Here is a 21930-nt window from a genome sequence, read left to right as displayed (position 1 = left end):
AATAGTGCTCATATGTTGAGAATAATGGGGGTTTCTTTGCCTTTGCCATAAAGGTAACTTATATTTGATCAAGGTCACCACTCCACTCTCTAATTTGGCAAAGTATAAAGCAGACCAAGTTACACAAAAGCTCCTATCTCTGATGAAGAGCACTTTCAAACTTTGCCAGATACTGGGATGGGATGAATTTCCTCATCATTCCACCTCCGTTTTATGAATATCTTTTACTTAGGTAAAAAAAAATTTTTTTATAAAGAAATCCTGCTGTAGAAGAGAAAAATCCATATTCCTAGTATACTTCAATAGTTTGTTAATGTTTTGTGGGAATCAAGAAGAGAAGAAGCCCACATGGAAGGGGTAACAAAGCATGCTCTCTATGTATCTAGTATATGCCTGTGATTAGTCTGTAAAAATCCACATATAAAAGTACCGAACTCAATGAATGACTACTTGGTAAAAAAACTTCAGGTCATAATTTTCCATTCAGGTTTTACTTTCTTGGTAAGTCATCATTCAATATGCAATTCAAGGTAAGTTTATCTAATAAAATGAATGCATTAATTTAGCATTAAAAGCATATGTTGCCCCTCTCAAAAATTCTTTAAAACAATTAATAATAAAAGAGCAAACTCCAAGCAATGAATTCAATCACTGAAATTACATTTTTGTACAAGACAAGAAATTGATGCGCTATAGCTTAAATAACTTTTAGAACAATTCTTAAAAATAGTAGGGAAAACATGTCAAATTTGTATTTTCCCACTTTTATCCCATAGAGTGTCAGCAATGGGCTGATTAAATTGCCAGAGAACTGACTTAAGAGTTGCAGAGACTTTTAGAAATTAAAATAAAAAAAATAATAATTTTTTTTTCAAGAAAATAGGTCAAAAGTCACATAAAGGGAGGCCAATCGTTTACTTTATAAGCAAACTTTATAATAACAAATGTGAGGCTTCTCTTATATGTATTATCTATCTCCCAAAATGCAGTTATTCATTGCACACCATAACAAGAACAGATTCATGCATATACCATGGCTATTTGTTTCCAATGGGCAATTTTTTCTCAGATAAAAAGAAAATCACAGAGAAACCTCCATTATAAAGTGAGCTGTAGGCAAATGCACCTGTTTCTGCTATTACAATGGCAAGGAAAATGACTAGATTTTAGCAGTTCTCTGAATATTAAATGTGTAGTAGATTCCATGTCATAGTTTCTGAAATATGTAAACTAAATTCCTTTCGTGTGTCAGGGTCTACAATATATATGAAAATATATAAAATCAATGTAACATTTATACATGTACATTTTTAGGAAAGAATGTAAAATGATATATAATCAGGCAGATTTCCTTTCCAGGTTTTTAAAAGAGCAACACATACCAAGGGCCATAGAAAAGTATGGATATAACCCTTTTATTTTCTAGTCAATGTTGCTTCATAGATAAAATCAATTAATATTTATTATTTATGTTTAATCAATAAATGTAAAAATCCTTTCTTTGGCATTGGACAGTACTCTTCTGTTTACACTAGAAGGCCATGCAAAGTAGTTACTTAGGGAATCATTTTTCACTATAATACAGCAGTGCAACTTGTAAAAATTTCAAGCATCTTCTCAAGTGAAACAAACCTGATCCATAGTTTATGCACTGCCAGTTGAGCACAATTTTTGTACAAGATGTCAAAGAAGAGACAACCCTTATGCTTTCAAAGCATATGCTCTCTGTATTCTTTCTTAAGAGACGAGTCTTTTCCAAGTAAATCAAATCTGTGCAAGGAATGGTTTTAAAAAGGCTCGGTTTCATAAACAATTTAAGCATTCCTTACTGTATCCACAAGAGTTAAGCTTTCACTTCTAAATAACTTACAGTTCAAGAACATAACATGATTGCACACTCTTTCAATAATAAGCAGCATATCTTAAAAGAGAGTAACAATAATAATAAATATTAAAATGTAAAATATGATTTGTTTGGAGATGATTTACACCAGTACATTTGGAGAAATTAATAATTTAGTTGTAGCCTGAAAGGCTTTTCAAGAAAAACAAAACAAGACAAAGTTATAATTATCAGTGCTGTAAATAAATTGGAATGTTCCAATGCAGTGCTAAAATGTCATAACAACCTCCCATCATACCTACATAGTACTGTTACTGTCAACTCTAAATGCTGAATATCACAAATGCAAATGCAGTTTTCCACATTTGTGCATGTGTGCATGTGTGTATATGTGTATATATATTTATACATATATATTCATACATACACTACACACTATAAAGGTTTTCTGTGTTAAGATAATTATTTAAAAAAACATACAAAATTAAAGTCAGTGTTCTTTCAATATTTTTTTCTTCAAAACACATTTTAAGATTTTTTTAAAAAAATTACACTGAAATTAGTTTGAAATGCAAGTAGTAATTCAATTATACATTTAAAAACAGTCAGCTCTAGTAATGTAAAGTACTGAGGCTTAATTTCATTAGCAATTTTTTTCTTTTGTTGCCAGTGCAAATCCAGCTACAGTGAGTACAAACTGGATTATTTTAAAGAACACATGGTTTTAGTGAAACATTTTGTCCTATAATGCAAAACTCATTGCATATGCACATATGATTAATATTAAATAATATATTTCAGTGCTTCTCCATGAGTAAATTCTTACAGCAAGCTCAGTCAGAAACATAATTCACATTACATCAATTTTTGAGTGTTAAATTGCCATAAATTTCAGGTATCCATGTGCAAAACGTTTTGTTTCGTTACACTATTCCAAATAAATTTCTTGTCAGAACTTTTCAGTACTCTTTCCTCTTTCCATGTAGTTTCCACACACGCATCTGCACACGCACACACATGCACAAACATACACACAAACATACACCTCATCTTCCTATGCTATGATCTAAGAAAACACTTTTCTGATCCAACCAGGTACCAAGTGCATGATTGCCTACATTGTATAGACAATCTTGATGCAGTGAAGAACGAATGATGGTTTATGTTCATGTGTTGTTCCTAGCAAACATACGGTCCCCTCTCAGGGTGAGGTGCTGGAGCTGATACTGAAGCACTTCTGTATCAGCCGGTTCCTTGATGTTCATTCTGTCTAAATTGAGGTAGTCTAGGGATTTTGAGTGAGCTCTTTTACCTTTGAAAAGGCAGAGAGGCAAAGGACCATGAAATGCCTTGTATGGTTCATAAGGTAGTGGCTTGCTGCATTTATCCCCTGAGCTGGGCATCCGTCGTCTTCTACGGCCATTGATCGCTGGGATCTCATAAGGCTGGTAATATCTGCTTCTGGCTTTGCACACTCGGGAAGAACGAGAAAGTCCTGAATCAAGCTGTTTGGAGCGCAAAGTAGGCCCTATCATTTCAACTTTATTCTGTTCTTCTACAGTGCACTTCTGAGCTAATTTCAGGAGCTCCTCTCCAGTAGTGAAGCCAACCAAGTAATTAGAATCCATGTGGAGGATTTGGTAACCTGAAACAGTTTGGCGCATTGGTGAGCATGGGGTGCTGGAGCAGCGAGGTTTCTCGTTGTCTGTTTTGCTTGTAGCACTCACTTCAGCGATAGGCAAGGGGAGGGGGGCTAGCATAGATCTGGCCTCTCCATTAATGTCAACTTCCATTTTAAGTAAGAATCCAACAACCTAAAAATACAAAAGAGTTGTATTAGCAAGACACAAGCACAGGTGGTATCAGTTGAGAAGTGGCAGTCACTTCTGTATTTAGATCTTACTTTGCAGAGTCTTCACTGTAAAAAATAACAAACAGATGACTGGAGCTGGACTTGCATTCCATTTTTGGCAAAACACTAGTATGTGTCTTTGCCTATCTACCCTTCTTCTTTTCTACCAGGTTCAGCTCCCAACCTTTATCCATAAACTGAAAATACCCTCTCATTTTAGTACTACCTGTGGACAGTAAACATAATGATAGTTCTGAGTATAACCATATTTCAAAATCACCAGATCTTACCCTAATAGTAGAGCCACAAGACAACAAATTAAAGGGAATCGTACAGCTGAAAGAAGTAAAAGCAAGAATTATCTTCAAGATAACATTTAAAACGTCTTTTTATTTTCACATGCTACCACCAATTAGGGTCCAGTTCAGTGTTCAATTTTCTTCATTACATGCAGGAACATGTAATGGAACAGGAAGATGTAATAGGAACAGCCATGTTTTCAGAAGATGGCTTCAACACTGTACAGAATTCACTGAAAATAGTTTTCCCTGAAGCAACTCTGCTCTTGCTTATCTCCTTCCATGTTATACTGAAATGAATATAATAATTCAAGTGCACAGCTAAGCAACAGCTAAAAAGCCTAGTATGTTTCTAATTACTTTCAGTGGGAGCTGTTGTTTATGGGGAATCCCCAACTCAATTTCTACTTCCTACTCAACCACAGCACATGACCCTTATAGCACTGAATTTAGCTCAGATAGAAAACAAAGTGATTATGTCTCATATAAACCCCTTAATAAAAATTGCAGTGATCCAGAGATTAGGTTGATGCCCTTTTGTCAGTAGGTTAAGCTGTTCTTATTTACAAAGGGATATTCTTAGTTTGCCACATTTTATAATATAACTTTTCATAGTATAACTTATCTGCCACCTTTTATAATATAATTCTTCTTTGCAATTATTTGCTTTTGTGGTATGGTGTTGTCATGTACTGACAATAGAAGATGTTGTGAAGTTTCGCTGCTCTAAGTGATGCTTGAGAGTTTTGGAAGGCAGAACTGTATTTTCAAAACAAACATGTTCACTCATGCAACTCTTGGCCCATAAGAAAATCAGCCATCTGCAGCTAGGCTGTTGGTAGCGCAATATTGGAAGGAGGACTCTTTGCCTACTATTGAAGAGTGGACACTGAAAGTAACGAATTTAGCAGAAATGGCGAAAATTTCAGCGTATTTGAAGGACTATACACAAGAAAGGTACATATCGGAATGGAGAAGATGGATTGATTATATTCAAAATAAGTATCAACAAGAAAATATCAAATAGTTTATGAATGAATGTTAAGTTTTAGAAGTACGTTATTTATAGTGGAGTTAAGGTTTCAGGGGGGGACTGTGTAGTCTAAGGATAGATAGGTTAATTTAGCTTATGATTGTTAATTGAAATACCCTATATTTTGCTCTGGGAAGTCTGAGGGGGAGGGTGGGATGCGGGGAAGGGGGGTGGGGGGGTGGGGGGGTGGGGGGGTGGGCGGGAGGGAAAAAGGGTGGGGGGAATATTGGGGAAAAAATCTTTTTTTTTGTAAAACTTTTTAATTAAAAAAAAAGAAAAAGAAAATCAGCTGTCTTTAGTGTTCAACTATTTTCTAATATGCCAAAAGGTAAATGAATGGATAATGGAGACTCTTGTCCATTCAAAACATTCAGAAGATGAATAAGCCACTATTATATAACCCCATGTACAATTAACAGAATAACAGAGTTGGAAGGGACCTTGGAGGTCTTCTAGTCCAACCCCCTGCTCAAGAGGAAACCCTATACCATTTCAGACAAATGGTTGTCCAATCTCTTCTTAAAAACTTCCAGTGCTGGAACACCAGAACTTCAGAGGATAAGTCATTCCACTGAATGTTATAACTGTCAGGAAATTTCTCCTTAGTTCTAGGTTGCTTCTCTCCTTGATTAGTTTCCATCTATTGCTTCGTGTTCTGCCTTTAGGTGCTTTGGAGAATAAGTTGACCCCCTCTTCTTTGTGGCATCCCCTGAGATATTGGAAAACTGCTATCATATCACCCCTAGTCCTTCTTTTCATTAAACTAGACATATCCAAGTCCTGCAACCGTTCTTCATATGTTTTAGCCTCCAGTCCCCTAATCATCTTTGTTGTGCTTCTCTGCACTCTTTCTAGAGTCTCAACATCTTTTTTATATCCTGTTGACCAAAACTAGATGCAATATTCTTAAAATAGTGCTAACACTTCACATTGCCAGGGTTGGGAGATTTTCCGTGTCTGTCAAAACTTTGATTTTAAACTCCACTTCTGATTACTAGAAATGGTAGTAATTTTGATTTCTGACAATCTCGAGCAACCTTAAGATTTTGACCATGTTTAAAGGACCAGGTAGGGAGAAAAGAGCAGTGTGCACCTTCTCACTATCTAGCCTATGTCTTATCATGATACATGTATTATGTTTGACAGTTACACTAAATATACTACCAGGGCCACAAAAAAAAATAAAAAATAAAGACATTAGTGCACCTACTAGGATTTGCCAACCTCAAACGAAACAAAAAAGACCAGCAAGTAATAGTAGCAACTTACACCTCTCTCTCTCTAAGTGGTTTACAGAGTCAGCATATTGCCCCCAACAATCTGGGTCCTCATTTTACCCACCTCAGAAAGATGGAAGGCTGAATCAACTTGAGCCAGTCAGAATCGAACTCCTGGCAGTGAATAGTGAGTTAGCCTGCATTCTAACCACTGCGGCACCACAGCTACTAGAATCACTTAATAACGTCTATTTGAACTGATTTTGAATGAACAAGATCAGGAATAGGAAGGTTTTCCTTTTCATCACAATCATAGGGAAATCATGCACTGATTTTCACAGAAGTTACTTTCAATCTGCAGCCTGTTTTACAAAATACATACCTAATAAACAATGAAGGGAACGAACGTTGTCTTACCTGAACGTTCCTTTTCAGCTCTCTGCGACTGCAATCCACCTTTGGGTTTCCTTCCTCCTCGCTTCTTTTTGACTGGGTGATATTTTTCTTAACTGTCTCTCCGTGCTGTGGCCACGCCCCACTTTCCCATGATGCACCAGTCTTTGAACGAAGGCGTGACCATCTAGTAAACAATTCAAACTTCAGAACAAGTCATATAAAACTGTGAACACTGGAACCAGAAAAAAACAAAAAAACACCGAAATTGGAATCAGGAACCAACCGGGCGGGTGTGGATTGCAGTCGCAGAGAGCTGAAAAGGAACGTTCAGGTAAGACAACGTTCGTTTTCCAGCCCTCTGCTCCTGCAATCCACCTTTGGGATATACCAAAGTTCAAATCCCAGGGCGGGAAAAAAACCTAGTTGGACTCAGACTCCTGGACCTCAAGGACACTTTGGAGGACACGTCGCCCGAAGGAAGCCTCAGCCGAAGCATACTTATCAATCCGGTAATGTGTGATGAAGGGTGTCACAGAAGACCAAGTAGCGGCCCGACATATATCTGAAACTGAAGCCTGCGTAGCCCAGGTGGCAGATGCCGCCGCACTATGAGTAGAGTGAGGCAAGATGCGACTCGGTACAGGACGAGAACGTTGCTTGTAAGCTGTCGCTATGCATGTCTTAATCCACCTGCCCACTGTGGATGGAGAAATCTTTTGGCCCAAAGAAGGGGGATGAAACGACACCAGAAGAGCCTCAGTTTTACGGATGGATTCAGTCCGACGAATATAACGACGAAGAGCCCTACGTACATCGAGGGTATGCCAGTCCTTTTCGCGTCGATGTTTCGGCGACGGGCAGAAATCCGGAAGGATAAGCTCCTGAGCCCGATGAAAATACGAATTCACTTTGGGTAAGAATGCAGGGTCCAGACGTAGTATCACTGTATTAGGTTGAAATATACAGAGATCTTTTCTAATCGATAGGGCGGAGAGCTCAGACACACGTCTGGCCGAAGTGATCGCCAAAAGAAAGGTTACCTTGAACGACAAATACCTTAAAGGAATAGACCCCAAAGGTTCAAAGGGAGGGTACATCAAGGCCTGAAGAACAAGGGAAAGGTCCCAGGTCGGGTATCTATGAACAACCGGGGGGCATAGGTTTACAGCTCCGTGAAGAAATCCTTTAAGTAGCGGGTGCATAGACAAAGACGAGTATGGGGGACACCGAATGACCGTAGATAACGCCGCCGTCTGACGACGAAGGGTAGACGGTGACAACCCCTTGTCTAAGCCGGATTGTAGAAAGCACAGGACGTCCTCTATCCGGGCTGAAGTAGGGTCCACCAGGTTGGCCGCACACCAGAGACAGAAGGCCCTCCAGGAAGACTCATATATCCGCGAAGTCGACGGCCTACGGGAAGCTTGGATCGTACCTATGACGGAGTCGGGAAGTCGGTCCTTTCGCAAGATAAGCCGCTCAAACGCCAAACGGCCAATTGGAGCCATCCTGGCTCTGGGTGGTCGATGGCCCCTTGGCATAAGGCGATGCGGTCCGGTGGAATCAGCCATGGTGGACGAGACGATAGGGCCACAAGATCTGCGTACCACTGCCGACGAGGCCAGTCGGGAGCCACCAGGATCATTTCGGCCCTTTCCTCCAAGAGCCTCCGAATCACCTGAGGAATCAAGGGGATCGGGGGAAAAGCGTACAAGAGCCCTGGGGGCCAACGGCATCGGAGCGCGTCGTGATCCATCGCTGAATGGCACGGGTAACGAGTCACATAGAGTGGAAGCTGGGCATTCGACGGGCTGGCGAACAAGTCCACTACAGGCGTGCCGAAAAGAAGAATGGCTTCGTGGAAGAGCCTCGGATGTAGTTGCCATTCCGAGTGATCGAGACTTTGTCTGCTGAGCCAATCCGCCCGCACATTGTCCACGCCGGAAATGTGATCCGCTCTCAATGAAAGAAGGTGGCATTCCGCCCACCGGAAGAGACTCTCCGCTTCTAACATTAGTGGCCTCGAATGTGTCCCGCCTTCTTTGTTTACATGAGCCTTGGCCGTGATGTTGTCCGTGAGCACAAGGACGTGGTGGCCCTCCAACTGAGATTGAAAATGTTTGAGGGCTAGGCGGATTGCCCTGAGTTCCAACAGATTGATGTTGCGGCCTCTTTCTGGAACAGACCAACGACCCTGCACCACCTGATTTTGAAGGTGGGCTCCCCAGCCTCGAAGGCTGGCGTCCGAGGTCAGAGTCATTCTGTCTTGAATCAGAAAGTGCGAGCCCTTGCGAATGGCTGATCCCATCCACCACTGAAACGACAGACGAAGTTGAGGTGGAAGGTATACTTTGTGAAGGGAATCGCTGCGTCCCGAGCGCTGGTAAGGGAGCAGAAACCATTGCAATGGTCTCGCGTGACGTCGTGCCCATGGCACAATTGAGAAGCACGACACCATCTTCCCCAGCAGCTGCGACAGCTGGAGAAGAGGAATGGAGCGATGAGACAGAACTTGACGTATCAGGTCTTGAAGACTTGAAATCCTGTCTGGAGATAGAAAGACTTGACCCCGAATAGAATCTATCACCGCCCCCAAGTGCAGCAGTGATGTGGACGGGGAAAGGTGACTCTTGGGAAAATTTATTGAGAATCCGTGATTCTGGAAGGCCATGATGACAAGATGAAGGTCTCGAGCTGCCTGGCTCCTGGACGATGACAACACCAGGATGTCGTCGAGGTAACAGAGTACCCGCACCGGAATCCTTCGGAGTGACGCCGCCACTACAGCTACTAATTTTGTGAAAGTCCTTGGGGCAGAGGATAAACCAAAGGGCATTGCGCAATATTGATAATGATCGTCCCCAATTTGAAAGCGCAGAAACTTCCTGTGCGAAGGTGACACTGGGACATGCAGATATGCCTCCCTGAGGTCGACCGATTGAAGGAGGTCGCCACGACGAACCCCCCCCAAGATGGACCCCAAGGAGTGCATTTTGAATCTGCGATAGCAAATGAAGAGGTTTAGTTGTTTCAAGTTCAAAATGGCCCGACAACCTCCGGAATGTTTCGGGACGAGAAAAAGTGTCGAATAGAATCCTAGGCCTTGTTGTTCCGGCGGGACCCTTTCTATCGCCCTGATGCTGAGTAGATGGAGGACTTGCTCCTGTAGTAAGCGTCCCTGTTCGGGAGAACGTGGCGCAGGGCAGCAAATGTGGCGAGAAGGAGGGCATCCCAGGAACTCGATCGACAGTCCGGAGGACACCGTGTGAAGGATCCAAGAGTCCGAGGTTGACTGCTCCCATTGATGGTGGAAAAGTTGCAGGCGACCTCCAATGGGATCCTGCGACCTGTAGTCATTTCCCCCTGCGGAATTGACGGTATCCAGATCCCCGAAAGGGACGCTTGGAGACAGTGGGGTTCCTGGCTCTGTCACGAAACCGCTGACGATCGGAGGAACGGTCAGAGCCAAAAAATTGTGGACGTTGCGAGTAGGCACCCCCTGACCCCGACGTCGCCCGAAAGGACTGTCTTTGATAGTAAGGCGTATAGCGCCGTTCAGGCCTGCGATAAGAGGAAGTCGGCATAACCTTCCTCTTGTCCTTATCTTCGATAAGGACAGGGTCGAGAGCGGAGCCGAACAGATTTGGAGCCTTGTAGGGTGCTGCCGCCAAGCGCCATTTAGCTTTGGCATCAGCCCTCCAGTTCCTAAGCCAAAATAAACGACGGGACGTAATAGACGAGGCCAAAGCCCTGGATGTGAACTTAACAGAATTTAATGAGGCATCGGCCGAATATTCCGTAGCCGCCACAATTTTGTTTATGTCCTGGTGGAGACGTGTGTCTTCTGGCGGTAGCCTATCCTGAAGCTGTCTCAACCAAAGCAGAGTTGCCCGGTTAAAAAAGGATGTGGCGGTCGCGGTTTTGATCGCCCACGCCAGGGGTTGATGTTCTTTGCTAAAGCAAAGCTCAGACTTCCTGTCCTCCGATTTCAGCCCGTCCAGCGCATCTGTTGACAGCAAGGACGAGGAAGAGAGGTTGGCAACAGGCGTGTCCACCACAGGGAGGGACAGCATGGCGTCCAATTCTGGTGCCGCACAATACAATTTCTTATCGATGCTATTGGGGCCCGTGGACGAAGCAGGTTGAGACCAAGGAGATTGTAGAACGTCAGAAAAAAGTTGAGGGCAGGGGATGAAATCCCTGCCCGGCTTGGAAGACGAAAACAAGGCCTCGTGGGGGGTCGCCATGGATGCGGCCTCGGAGGATGCAGGCGCAGCAACAGACATGTTTGTGATCTGACGAGCCTTGTGTAGGAGAGATTTGAACAATGAGGGCCTGAACAGCCCGGTAAAAGCAGGAACATCAGGAGTGAGGCCCTCGTCTTCTGAAAATTCCAAGTCCTCGACCATATGTTCCCCATGATCGGAATCATCCGAAGAATCGGGCGCCAAGTGATGAGAGGGCCTCTGAGTCGGTGCCATAGGTGGTTGAGGCACCTGACGGGAGGTCGTCTGTACTAGAGGCATGGGCGGTTGTTGGAGTCCCGCAGCCCACAGAGGACAAGGCATTAGATAGCAACAACTGTAAGTCCATCTGGGAAGACGATAATTGACCATCAGCCCCGCGAAGACCAGCGGCGGTTGGAGTGAACGTCGCCTCGGGACGCGGGGCGGGAGGGGGGGCGGAGTTGAGCAAGCCCACCGATGAAACGTCCGGCAATGAGATTGAAGCTCTCTTGGACAGGCGTCCAGAAGTGCTTGGCTGCGGTGGATCAGGCGCCTGTGACCCGCTGGGCGACGAAGGCAAAGGTGCTGTATTCAGGCCAGTTGGAAAAACCGAGGCCAAGGTGGCCTGTCTGGCCTTGTCAAAATTGGCGCTCCAAAGCCCTGTGGCGTCGTTGCGCGTCCTTATCTGCCGCTGTCGATGACCTAGGCTGGCGGGAGTCCTCAGAAGCAGATAAGACCCTGCTGCGAGATTTTGACTTGTGCTTGGCTGGAGCCCTAGGGGGGCTGGGCTCCTGCTCCGCATCGGATGAAAAATAAGCATCCGCCATTATGACAAGACCGAATATAGTTCAATTTTTCCTTTGTTTTTTTTTTTTTTTTTTGAGTTATAAACCAACAAAATTGGAACTATATACACGTAGGCACCCCAACCGCTGAGGGTAGCCGAAACAGTCCAGCCAAGCAATCTCTGACAGGAATGACAAGAGGCTGGTTAAGGTGTCAAGAGGAAAAAAATTTAAGTACTGCCCAGACTGCAATTATGGGACAACAGGCAACCAGTCCACTTAAACGGCAGACAGCCACAGAGGCACACCCCCAAAAAACTGCTTCAAAGGTGTAGAGAGAGTGGGGTAACCCAGTAACACAACGGCCCTTAAGAAGCAATTGCGATCCCAAAATGGCGCCCGTTAAAATTGCCGCCAAGAAAGAGCAACAAAATGGCGGCCGTGGACTGTCCGGAACCCGGCGGCAGCTCAGGCGGCTAAACAACGTCCAAAAAAACGGGGCCAAGGGCACTCCTCACCGGACGCCGCCCGAGGGACGGACGTCAGCGAATCTCACCACCGTAGCAGCAGGCACCTTCCGGAGCGCTGCGGGCTGGAGCGAAGCTTCCGACTCCGTCTAGGCAGCTGGAGCCCCGGGCGGCAACTTTGAAAAGGCTGACGATTAGAGCGCAGCACAGACGAACCGCAGCGGTGGGAATCTCAGCAATACATCAGAGGCCGCAGGGCAAACCATGCGGAGCACTCCGGAGCCGCCCTAAGAGAGCCAAAACTAATTTGCAGAGGAGAGGTGTGGGGGGGGAAAACGGCAATCGCAAACCCCGCGCTCCACACCGGCGGCTTAAAGGAAGGCAGGGAACCGCCCCGAAGGGCCGGTAACCCACGCTGCTGTCAAAGGGGAGCAATCCCCTGGGCGGAGGATGGGCTGGGTCCCCAGGCACCACTCACACGCCCTGCAGCACACCGATAGAGGCTCTCACCGAATAGGAGAAAAATACTACTAAAAATAAAGAAAAAACCTAACGCAATACTAAGAAATCCTTCTAAAAAAAGGCACGAAGAGAAAAGCACACCAGTCAGTCAGCGACTGAGTGAAAAGACTGGTGCATCATGGGAAAGTGGGGCGTGGCCACAGCACGGAGAGACAGTTAAGAAAAATATCACCCAGTCAAAAAGAAGCGAGGAGGAAGGAAACCCAAAGGTGGATTGCAGGAGCAGAGGGCTGGAAAACAATATACAATCCATGTGTATAAATTACTATATGTGCCAAACAAAAAGTTTCTTATCCAGAAATGCTATTAAAAAAACCTGTGAAATAATATCCACAATACATAGAATTGATTTTTTTTAAAAAAACCCAAATTCTTTACCTGCAACTTCAGAGGAAAAGTGCATTAGAAAAAGATATTTATATTTGTCAAATTCAACAACATCCTACAGGAAGAAAGAGCCAAACTGTAATTCCATTAGTGCATGAACCTGCTGTGGTTGTCTTCATTACATACATGTGCTTCTTATGCATACCATATAAAGTAAAATAGTGGTAATCTTCACAGAAAACACTTTTGTTAATTTAGCCTTCACAACACTACACTCCAAGTCTGAGGATGTCATGGTGTCTGGGAATTATGAGGCTGCAGTAGAAATATATTTTGAAAGCACTAGATATGAAAGGTTGTAAGATTCTCTTATCCAGCTTTCTTTTAATAAAAATAATAGCTCACCACTATCTTAAAGAAGATGGGATACTTGAAGTGCTTTGTGTAAAACAATCCAAAATGAAACTAACTGAACATGTAATCTCCAAGTGCAGATAATAATGAAGAGTAAAAATGGGTACTTTCATGGTTAATTACAGATATGCCCATTTATACATACTGGGCAGTCTCAAAGCATATCCTTTTATACGTGTAAGGTTTATTAGGAGTACAATTCATAGAGAGTGTATTCCATCTTTCTATCCAGAAGTTTATGATTTATATAGCAAGTATAATTGAAGATCAGTGAATTTTAAATCACAACTGAACATTTTACTGAGTAGATAGCCAAAGTAGTCTCGGATGTGTTTGTAGCTGATTCTGGTTTTTATTTTTGGTAAAAATCATGTGGTAGGCCTTTTCCTCATTTTTCTCTACCCCAACTCTTCTGGATAACTGGGGAGAATACTCTGGAATATTTTTTTTAGGGTATTCCCAACAGGTCAATCATTCTCATCTAGTTTTATTAATAGAAATTTATCAATGGAATTTTCCCTTTCTTTTAACGTTGTTATTGTAAGCCTCTTTTGTCAACACTTGGAACTAAAAAATAAAATTAGCACAAATAAAATGCAGTATTCTTCACAAAATCCTCGGTCCTCCTCTCTTGTATCATTGCCCTTCATAATAGTTGTTCTTTAGAGATTTTTTTTTTAATTCTAGTATTGATTTGTATGTAGCAGGGTGGATTTGATTTAAATCGAGTTGATTTAAATCACAATTTAAATCATGATTTAAATCACTAGTAAAAAGGCTTGATTTAAATCAACTCGATTTAAATCATAATTTTTAAAGAACAACTGTCATCTCTTCTACTCCTTTGACCCACTGTTGACTCACCGATAGTCCCAGTGTTGCAGAATATACAGCCTCATGCTACATAACTAAGCTCCATTTCATGCTGAATAAACTAAATTATTTATGTATCTTAAATAGAAAACTATCTTACGATAGATTTTTACCCCAAAAGTTTTTTATTAAAATAAATTCGATAAAAATAAAAAAAATCCGATTTAAATTAAAAAAATCTGATTTTTTTGATTTTTTTAAAAAAATCATTGATTTTTATCCACCCTGGTATGTAGCATAAGACCAGAAAATATCTACTTATATAAGCATGGCACATTGACCTGCAGTTATGATGGATGTATATTAGCAGGTCTGCATAACCTGCGGCCTACCAATCCTCTGATGGCAGGAAGGATCCACCACTGCCTAGGTTTTTGCATTACCCTTCATCCCAATAGGCACTCTGCTGAGTACCTGCAGTACCAACACAGTCAGTTCCATTACTGCTGCACTGCTGAAGAGTTGATCTGCCTGCCAGCTATTCCTTTGTGACCTGTAATTATTTTTAAAGTGGTAAACTTTCCTTTCTACAAGTTATGTAGGCCTGACATTAGCATGGTAATTATACATCTGTTTGTGCAATAAATCATGGTGATGCAATATTGCTGTTAATATGGGCCAATGAACTTGGAAAGTACATTTGTCACATTGAACCTGAGTAACACTTGCATTTTCCTTGTAGACTGTGGAATATTACAAAGGACAGCTGGCTGATTTTTTCTTTGCTGATTTGTACAAATAATTTTGAAGGTCAACAAACTTTCATTTTCAATGTAAAGAATAACATTTTAATATAAAGTTCTCTAACATTTAGCATGATGGCTGACAAATGTAGAAGAAAGCTAAATTTCTCTAAATTTATATTTCTCTAAAATGTAACGTTTATATCACTTGCTGTTCCAGAAAGGCAGCAAATCTCACACAAATTTCATAGACCAAAAGCTTTAAGAATTAAAAAGGCAATGTCTGCATGTCCTTACAACTTCCTTATCCAACCTAATGGTCTCCAGTTATGCTGGGGCTACAGTTCCCAGAATTGCCAACCAACCCAGATAAATTAGCTAGAAATTGTGGATACTGGAGTTACAACATATCTGGGAGAAATCATCCAAGTGAAGGATGTCTTACAGTATTAATCAAATAGCATATAAAGGTTATGAACATATGGATTAATTATTTATTGACTAAAATCTATATGCCATTCAACAAAACAAACTCTTTGTGGCTGTCAAACTTATATTTACCCATTCTTCAAAAAACTCATTGTCAGTGAGCTTTAATTCAGTTTTATTAATTTTATTGTTCAAGATGTGCATGTGTGAGAAAAAAGGTAATAAAAAAATATTCCGGGAAGTATTTTCTTTTTGATCTCTTCTAGACTGCACAACTGAAAATTACCTCCCCAATTAAAGGACCATTTCTAAGGAAATGCTAACCAGAAACAAAAATGTTTAGAATTTCACAAATTATGAACTGTTTCAGGAGACCCCAACAAAAGAGAAGCAGGATGTATGATTTTTCTAAGTCTTGAGTAGTCAGTCAGCTGTATGTAGGGTCATACTTGATAGGAATAAAGTACTAGCCATTTAAGGATTCAAGAAATTGCAGCTTGGGTAATGGAGCTATTAATCATAATGCTTTAGGCAGAAATTTCTTCTAATGTACAATTTCATAGAACATAACATATACAATATGCAGTAGTTTTTTTTTACCAACTTGTCTCTCTCCAATTGTAACTGCCAACATTTTCAGAGAGCAAAGATCTGCTAGAGATCATTTTATCCAAGAATGCTATGTGTTTCATTCCATATGCATCCAGCCAGTGCCCTATTAGGAAAAGCACGTAGTAAAAAGAGTAGGATTGTCATCTTCACTGGGGTATTGTTCTATAGAGAAACTGTAATCAGAGCATGACTCAAGCAATCATAAAATCACAGCAGTGGTTTTGCCATTTACGTAATCATTTCTGTACTTGGTATAAAAATCCAAAGTTAAGAAATTCATAGAACGTTGTTGTCTCTACTTCTTTATGTAAGTACTTTTAAACTCTGTTAATGTTAAGACATACTTTCTAATATTCAGCCAGTTCTTCCTGCAGCTTAAATTATTTCTACCCTGCATTCTTAAATGACAAAGCTTTGACCTTCTGTGTGACATTCTTTCTGGGACTCAAAATATTCCCTTCCCCCAGAAGTCTAAAGTCTTATATTTCCAGTTCCTTCTTTATTTTCTTGCAGAATTTTCTTTTTACCCTCCTGTCATCCTTGTGATCTTCTCTTGACCTGTCCAATTGATCTGAATCCTTCTTAAAATGTGTTTTTTAAAATTGACATATTGCTGAAAATGGGATTTGACCAACACAGAATAAAATGGCATTTGTCTTATTCTGCAGGCATATCTCATTGCTGACCCATATTGTTTGCCTTTAACTGCTATTCTAAGAACATCTTCACATGTAATGTCATTCAGGCAGGTAACCTGAACTCGTGTATGTGATTTCTATTTCCTAAGTGAAAAAGTGCACCTGTCTATATTTAATTTCATTCTGTAACTTTCAATTTATTTCTTTTAGGATTGGATTGTTTTAAATTTTCTTTCTGCTTTCTAGAGTATTAGCTAGGCCTCTCATTTTTGCATGAAATCTGATAAACATTCCCTCCCCCTCTTTATCCAAGTCATTAACATGTTGAAGAATATCAATAATAAAAATGTTCGATATTTCAATTTAATGAGAACTCACTAAACAACACAGATTTCCTGCAGTTTCAAGCCAGCTTTATCCATCAAGCAAAGAGGATATAGCTGAAACATTCTAGAATTTTTCTCCACTCAGCCATAACAGAAAAATACCCATTGATAGAAGTGTGTAATTTTCCTAAGAGAGTAATAGTATGAGAAAAGGATAAGAGGGGTTTCTTTTTTGCCGTATCACCCATGTAAAATATCACACTCAAATCATTTTTGTTACGGGTGATAATTAAGCCTGGTTCATTGTGAAAATGAGATCACATCAACCAGTCTTAGTCCCTAGTGATTATTCTCTCCCTAGCAACAGATGTTTCCTAGAAATGTTTTCAGTGTACAGATGTCTGAAAATATTTATGTAGTTCATACATATTATATTTTGTAAGATTTATTCTCCAGAATCTCCATCCTATGTGTAATTCAACATTTCCTTGCATATTCATATATGAAGTTTTCTAAAATTTTCAGCCAGTGGATATTTTCAGAATACATATAGAGTTTACGACAGAAGAATTGCATGATGGATTTGCTCGTTTGTGAAATGGCTAAAACTATAATTATAACCAGTTAAAAAACAATTCCAAATTATGCTAACAGAGATATATTCTTACTCAAGAAACAGCTGAAGTGAGGGCTTCAAAATAATGATCTTTTGAATCTAGTTTTTCACTTTTAATTTTTTGTAAGAAAAAATAAATCTAAAATCAAACTGATGAAGTTCAAAGACAAGCAAAACCTTACCCAAGGAGAAAATAACACATAGGCAAATATATTTCATTATGAATAAGAGCAGGCAGACAAAAAATAGACTACACCAAAACAAAACCAACAAAACCAGCCAAAAACTAAAACACAAGACTGGCAAAATGAGAGCCAGTTTGTTCTAGTGGTTAACGCACCAGGCTAGAAAACAGGAGACCCTGAGCTCAAGTCCCATCTTAGCCATAAAAGCTAGCTGGGTGACTTTGGACCAGTCACTTGCTCTCAGCCCAACCCATCTCACAGAATTATTCTTGTGAGGAAAATAGGAAGAGGAAGGAGTCCTATGTATGTTTGCTGCCTTAAGTTACTTATAAAAATAAGTGGGGAAGGAATGAATGAGACATGAATAAAACAATGTCTTCTTCCCACATCCTCACCCTTTATTTTTCAAGATTTATCTGGGGTCCATGGAAATCCCAGAGGTGTTCCTGAAAATATGGCACAGGACACTGGCAGATCCACCATACATTTCCCTGTCCTAGATTACAAATAAACCTATAAATAATATATATTCATAAATGACTGGGAATCTGATGGGTACCAATGAAGATATCTTTGCATATAAATACTTCTAGCATAAAATTCTGTAGCATAAAATCATGCATTAGTGCTTAATAAGGATTTTTTTCCCAAACTGGAGTCTGGTGTGTCTCTCCGATAATTTACATTTGCATGGGATTATATTAAATCTTACTCTACTGGGCCCGGAATCAGATTTATTTTTAATTTTATTTATCTATTGATGCCTTATGTTTCTCTCTTTTTACATATTTGGGTGTTTATATGTATACGTATGTATATGTACACACACACAGACATACATAATTGTCACAAAAGTAACAATAATTACACACTAGATTTAGAGAAACAATATACATACAGCACATATGCGCAGACACGCGTGCGCGCACACAAACACACACACACACACACACACACAGAGGGGTGTCTTCAGTCCTAGTCTTGATACCTTCTCAGATGTTCTTCATGGATTCATGATTAAATATCAAGAGAGACAAGCTACAAAACTATGATGCTTTGGATATTAACATCCCTTCACCCTCTGGCTGTTCTGACTCAGCAAAACGAAGAAACAGACTTTTTGTTCCGAAAAATCCCTTTATTTAGCTCTTGTGAATTACTGGCATGAAAAGTCCAGGCAATAATTCTTCAAAGGGTTAATTGAAGTAACAGACCGTATCAGTTCCTTGGGATACTTGTCAGGCCCAGAGCTTCCAGTTGCAAAGCTGTAAATTAAGTTCTAGCAAGCAGTCTCTGAGGCATGAACCACGATTAGCAAATCTTCCAAAAGAAATACGAACGGTTGCCTCCTGCAACCACCCCTCCCCTTTCCTCATATTTATTCCCCAGCCAGGGAGGGGCCATTCAGCATTTCTTCCTGAGTCGGCTCCTTGTCCTCAGTTGTTCTTGTCTCCTACCAGCTTTGCACATGCATGCATCTGGAACAGGCCCCAGCTGTTCATCCTCCCCACTTATCTCCGACTCCAAAGGCAGCTGGGAAATGTCAGATGGCCCTGGCTCTATCTCTGCTTCTGACGCAGAGCATCCATCAGAACCTTCCTTCCCCAGACTCTAGGAGTGGCCCATGTTCCTTCCAACCTCTCATCGTCCGAGTCTGCCACCAACTCTGCTGGCACTGGCATTCAAACACTGGCATTCAAAGGGGCATAACATGTATAGTATACTCAGATTTTCTGAACTTGTGATGTATAATGTTAGAAGCAGATCTCAGGTTTTGCATGTTAGAAAATTACTTATGGAAATGGAAACAGCAAATAAAAACACAGTTTAGCAATTTTATATCAACATAGAAAATAATGTATAATTTTACTAGATTTCTGGGTATGATTTTGGGCTACAATGTTCTTAAATTCGGTATTATTGTTGGGCTTAATGTTTTAATGTTACTGTTGCCATTTTTATGTTATGGTTAACAATTGTTTTAAAATATATTATTGTAACTATATACCATACTAAAATAACTTCCCCCCTTTATTTTTTTTACTGTAAAAGTCATCCTCAAAAAAATCCAAAATTTAAAAGTGAAGCTGCAGAACTAAAAATCCTGGGATTATTTTAAAAAAAAATCAGGTGAGAAATAAAATTACTGCAGGAAAGTATTTATTTATAGCATACTGTCTTTGCTGAAAATATTCAGCAGTCATTTTATCTACAAAAAATAAAATAAAAACAAAAATAAAAACATCCCTCTAGCATTGGCATGATTTTTTAACAACTTTGCTGTTGGTTGAAAACATTACATTTTTCCAAGCCTAAATGCCAAATCCATTTTATTTGCAGTCATTCTGCTGAGATTCATCACATAGATCTGTTTTAGGGAAGCAGTTCTACAAAGATACATTTGAAGGCAAGCCAGATGAAAGAGATCTCTCTGTTATGCAGAGAATCTGTAGCTGCCAAGAGCTCTCCATAGTGCTACTTCCTTTTATGGACAATGAGGCAAGGCAGCAGTACCATGGAGAGTCCTTGAAGCACGTGGGCATACATACGCACAGGCTTAAAAAGTATGCTTCAGAATCAGCTCTATTCCTCAATGGGAATAGACGGTGGTGCCATGAAGTATATGCTGCAAATAGCGGATGGCAAAACATCCGAGTTCTATTACCTACTATGAAACTGCAAACAAAAGAAAAACACAAGTACATCAAACATCAAAAGCTGTACATAGTCTGAAGCTCGCTCAGATTTGCGGTTTTGCTCCGAGGCTTCTTAAAGTCTTATAAAATCAAAGCTTTAATACAGTCAAAATGAATTTGACTCTTAAATTTAAGAGCGGGATTCTATATAAAAGAATCACACTGCTTTCACATTTGTTTTTCAGTGTAAAAATATTGACACATCCTACAAGGTATATCTCCTCCCTATGGAAGAAGAAAAGTATATGTAGGACACAGCAAGGATCAAATGCCACTGAAACCAGCAGCATGTTTAAATAGAGATGGGGACTGCTTCTCAGAATGCGAATGTTATTTAATTGAATAATTTTAATCTTGAACCCGTTCATAAAATATATAATACGCAAAGGGTTTGCGGTCCAAGAACGAACGCCATACAATGTTAAGAAGCTACACCAAGCTTAGATAAGTATACCTGACAGTCAAAGCGCACGTATTCATTCACACGCCCACAACCTACACCGGGCATAAAAGTAGGCCAAAAGACGGCTCGCACTTATTTTATAAATACCGCACGCGCGAATTCGACCTCCACGCATTATTCCGAACGAAGCCCCCCCCACACAACGCTTCGCCTCGCTTCGCCACAGCCACGCAGACACAATGAAGCCACTGCTGCGTCACGGATGCTCGAGAAGGCGCGCGCGCGCGCGCACACAGGGATTTTCTACGCTCGCCAGGGCTTCGACGGGCACCCGCAGCAAAACCCGGCCAGTGTTTACCTTACAACCGCGCATAGGTGACCTCTAGAAAACCGGCGACCTCAATGTCAGCCGTCGGGAAGCTCAAGAGGCAGCGTCCCAGGCAGCCACCAAGCCGGCGCGCCCGCTGTGTTTTTACAAGCACTGGAGGGTTGGCGCCCACCCACCTATCGCTCCCTCCGCCAAGCACACGCGGGGCTGTGCCACAGGGACGCCCGCACCGCAGTCAGCGGGTGGGAGCGCGCCTGCTCTCCCTTCGCGCCGCCGTTCCTCCCTCGCCCGCCCTGCCGCTGCCGCCTCGCCCTCCGGCTCTGCAGCTCTTACGGCTGCCGGGGCCCATCCCGCCCGCAGCCTTGCAAGGGCGGGCCGCAAACCCTCCGCCGGCTCAAGCGCCGCTGTTGGTCTCGCTAGCGCCACCAACCTTCCCCTCTCCTCCCCAGGCCTACCGGCACCATCCCGCTCTCCTACCTGCGGTCCAGGATGCCGGTCGGGGCCTGCGGGCCTCGCTCCCGCCGCCCGCGACGCTGAGCAGGCGAAAGAGCAAGCGAGAGGCAAGCGGCAACCCCTCCCCGCTCTCTTATTTTGCCGGCTTGGGGCGGGGATTGTAGTTGGCGTGGCGAGGCGGAGAGCCGCTCCTCCTGCCGCGGTCCCGCCCACCGGTGCCCCTGTTAAGGCCCTGCCTTATTTCCCAGCCTGGCTCTAAGCGTGGGAAATGCGGAGCGCGTAAACTTGTTTTTGCCTTCTCCTAACA

General features: G+C 41.8%; 1 protein-coding gene across 3 annotated transcripts; it reads right to left on the bottom strand.

Annotated features, from left to right (window-relative positions):
- Nucleotides 1–472: 472 nt before the first annotated feature.
- MACIR (macrophage immunometabolism regulator) lies at nt 473–21821 on the bottom strand. Of its 3 annotated transcripts, none has more exons than XM_034432712.3 (2): nt 21648–21821; nt 473–3657 (listed from the first exon to the last, which is right to left on the bottom strand). In XM_034432712.3, the coding sequence occupies exon 2, from the start codon at nt 3634–3636 to the stop codon at nt 3010–3012; it is 627 nt and encodes a 208-aa protein (XP_034288603.1). In that variant the 5' UTR covers nt 3637–3657; nt 21648–21821; the 3' UTR covers nt 473–3009. The 3 variants fall into 3 exon arrangements, with proteins under 3 accessions (XP_034288603.1, XP_034288604.1, XP_034288601.1); XM_034432713.3 differs by lacking the exon at nt 21648–21821 and adding an exon at nt 20975–21060; XM_034432710.3 differs by lacking the exon at nt 21648–21821 and adding an exon at nt 20894–20978.
- Nucleotides 21822–21930: the final 109 nt, after the last annotated feature.

This window comes from Pantherophis guttatus, chromosome 2 (genome assembly GCF_059756535.1).
Source record: "Pantherophis guttatus breed Tessera chromosome 2, ASM5975653v1, whole genome shotgun sequence".
Taxonomy (NCBI): domain Eukaryota; kingdom Metazoa; phylum Chordata; class Lepidosauria; order Squamata; family Colubridae; genus Pantherophis; species Pantherophis guttatus.
Note: the sequence above shows the minus strand (reverse complement) of the source record. Positions and strands in the feature narration are given on the sequence as shown.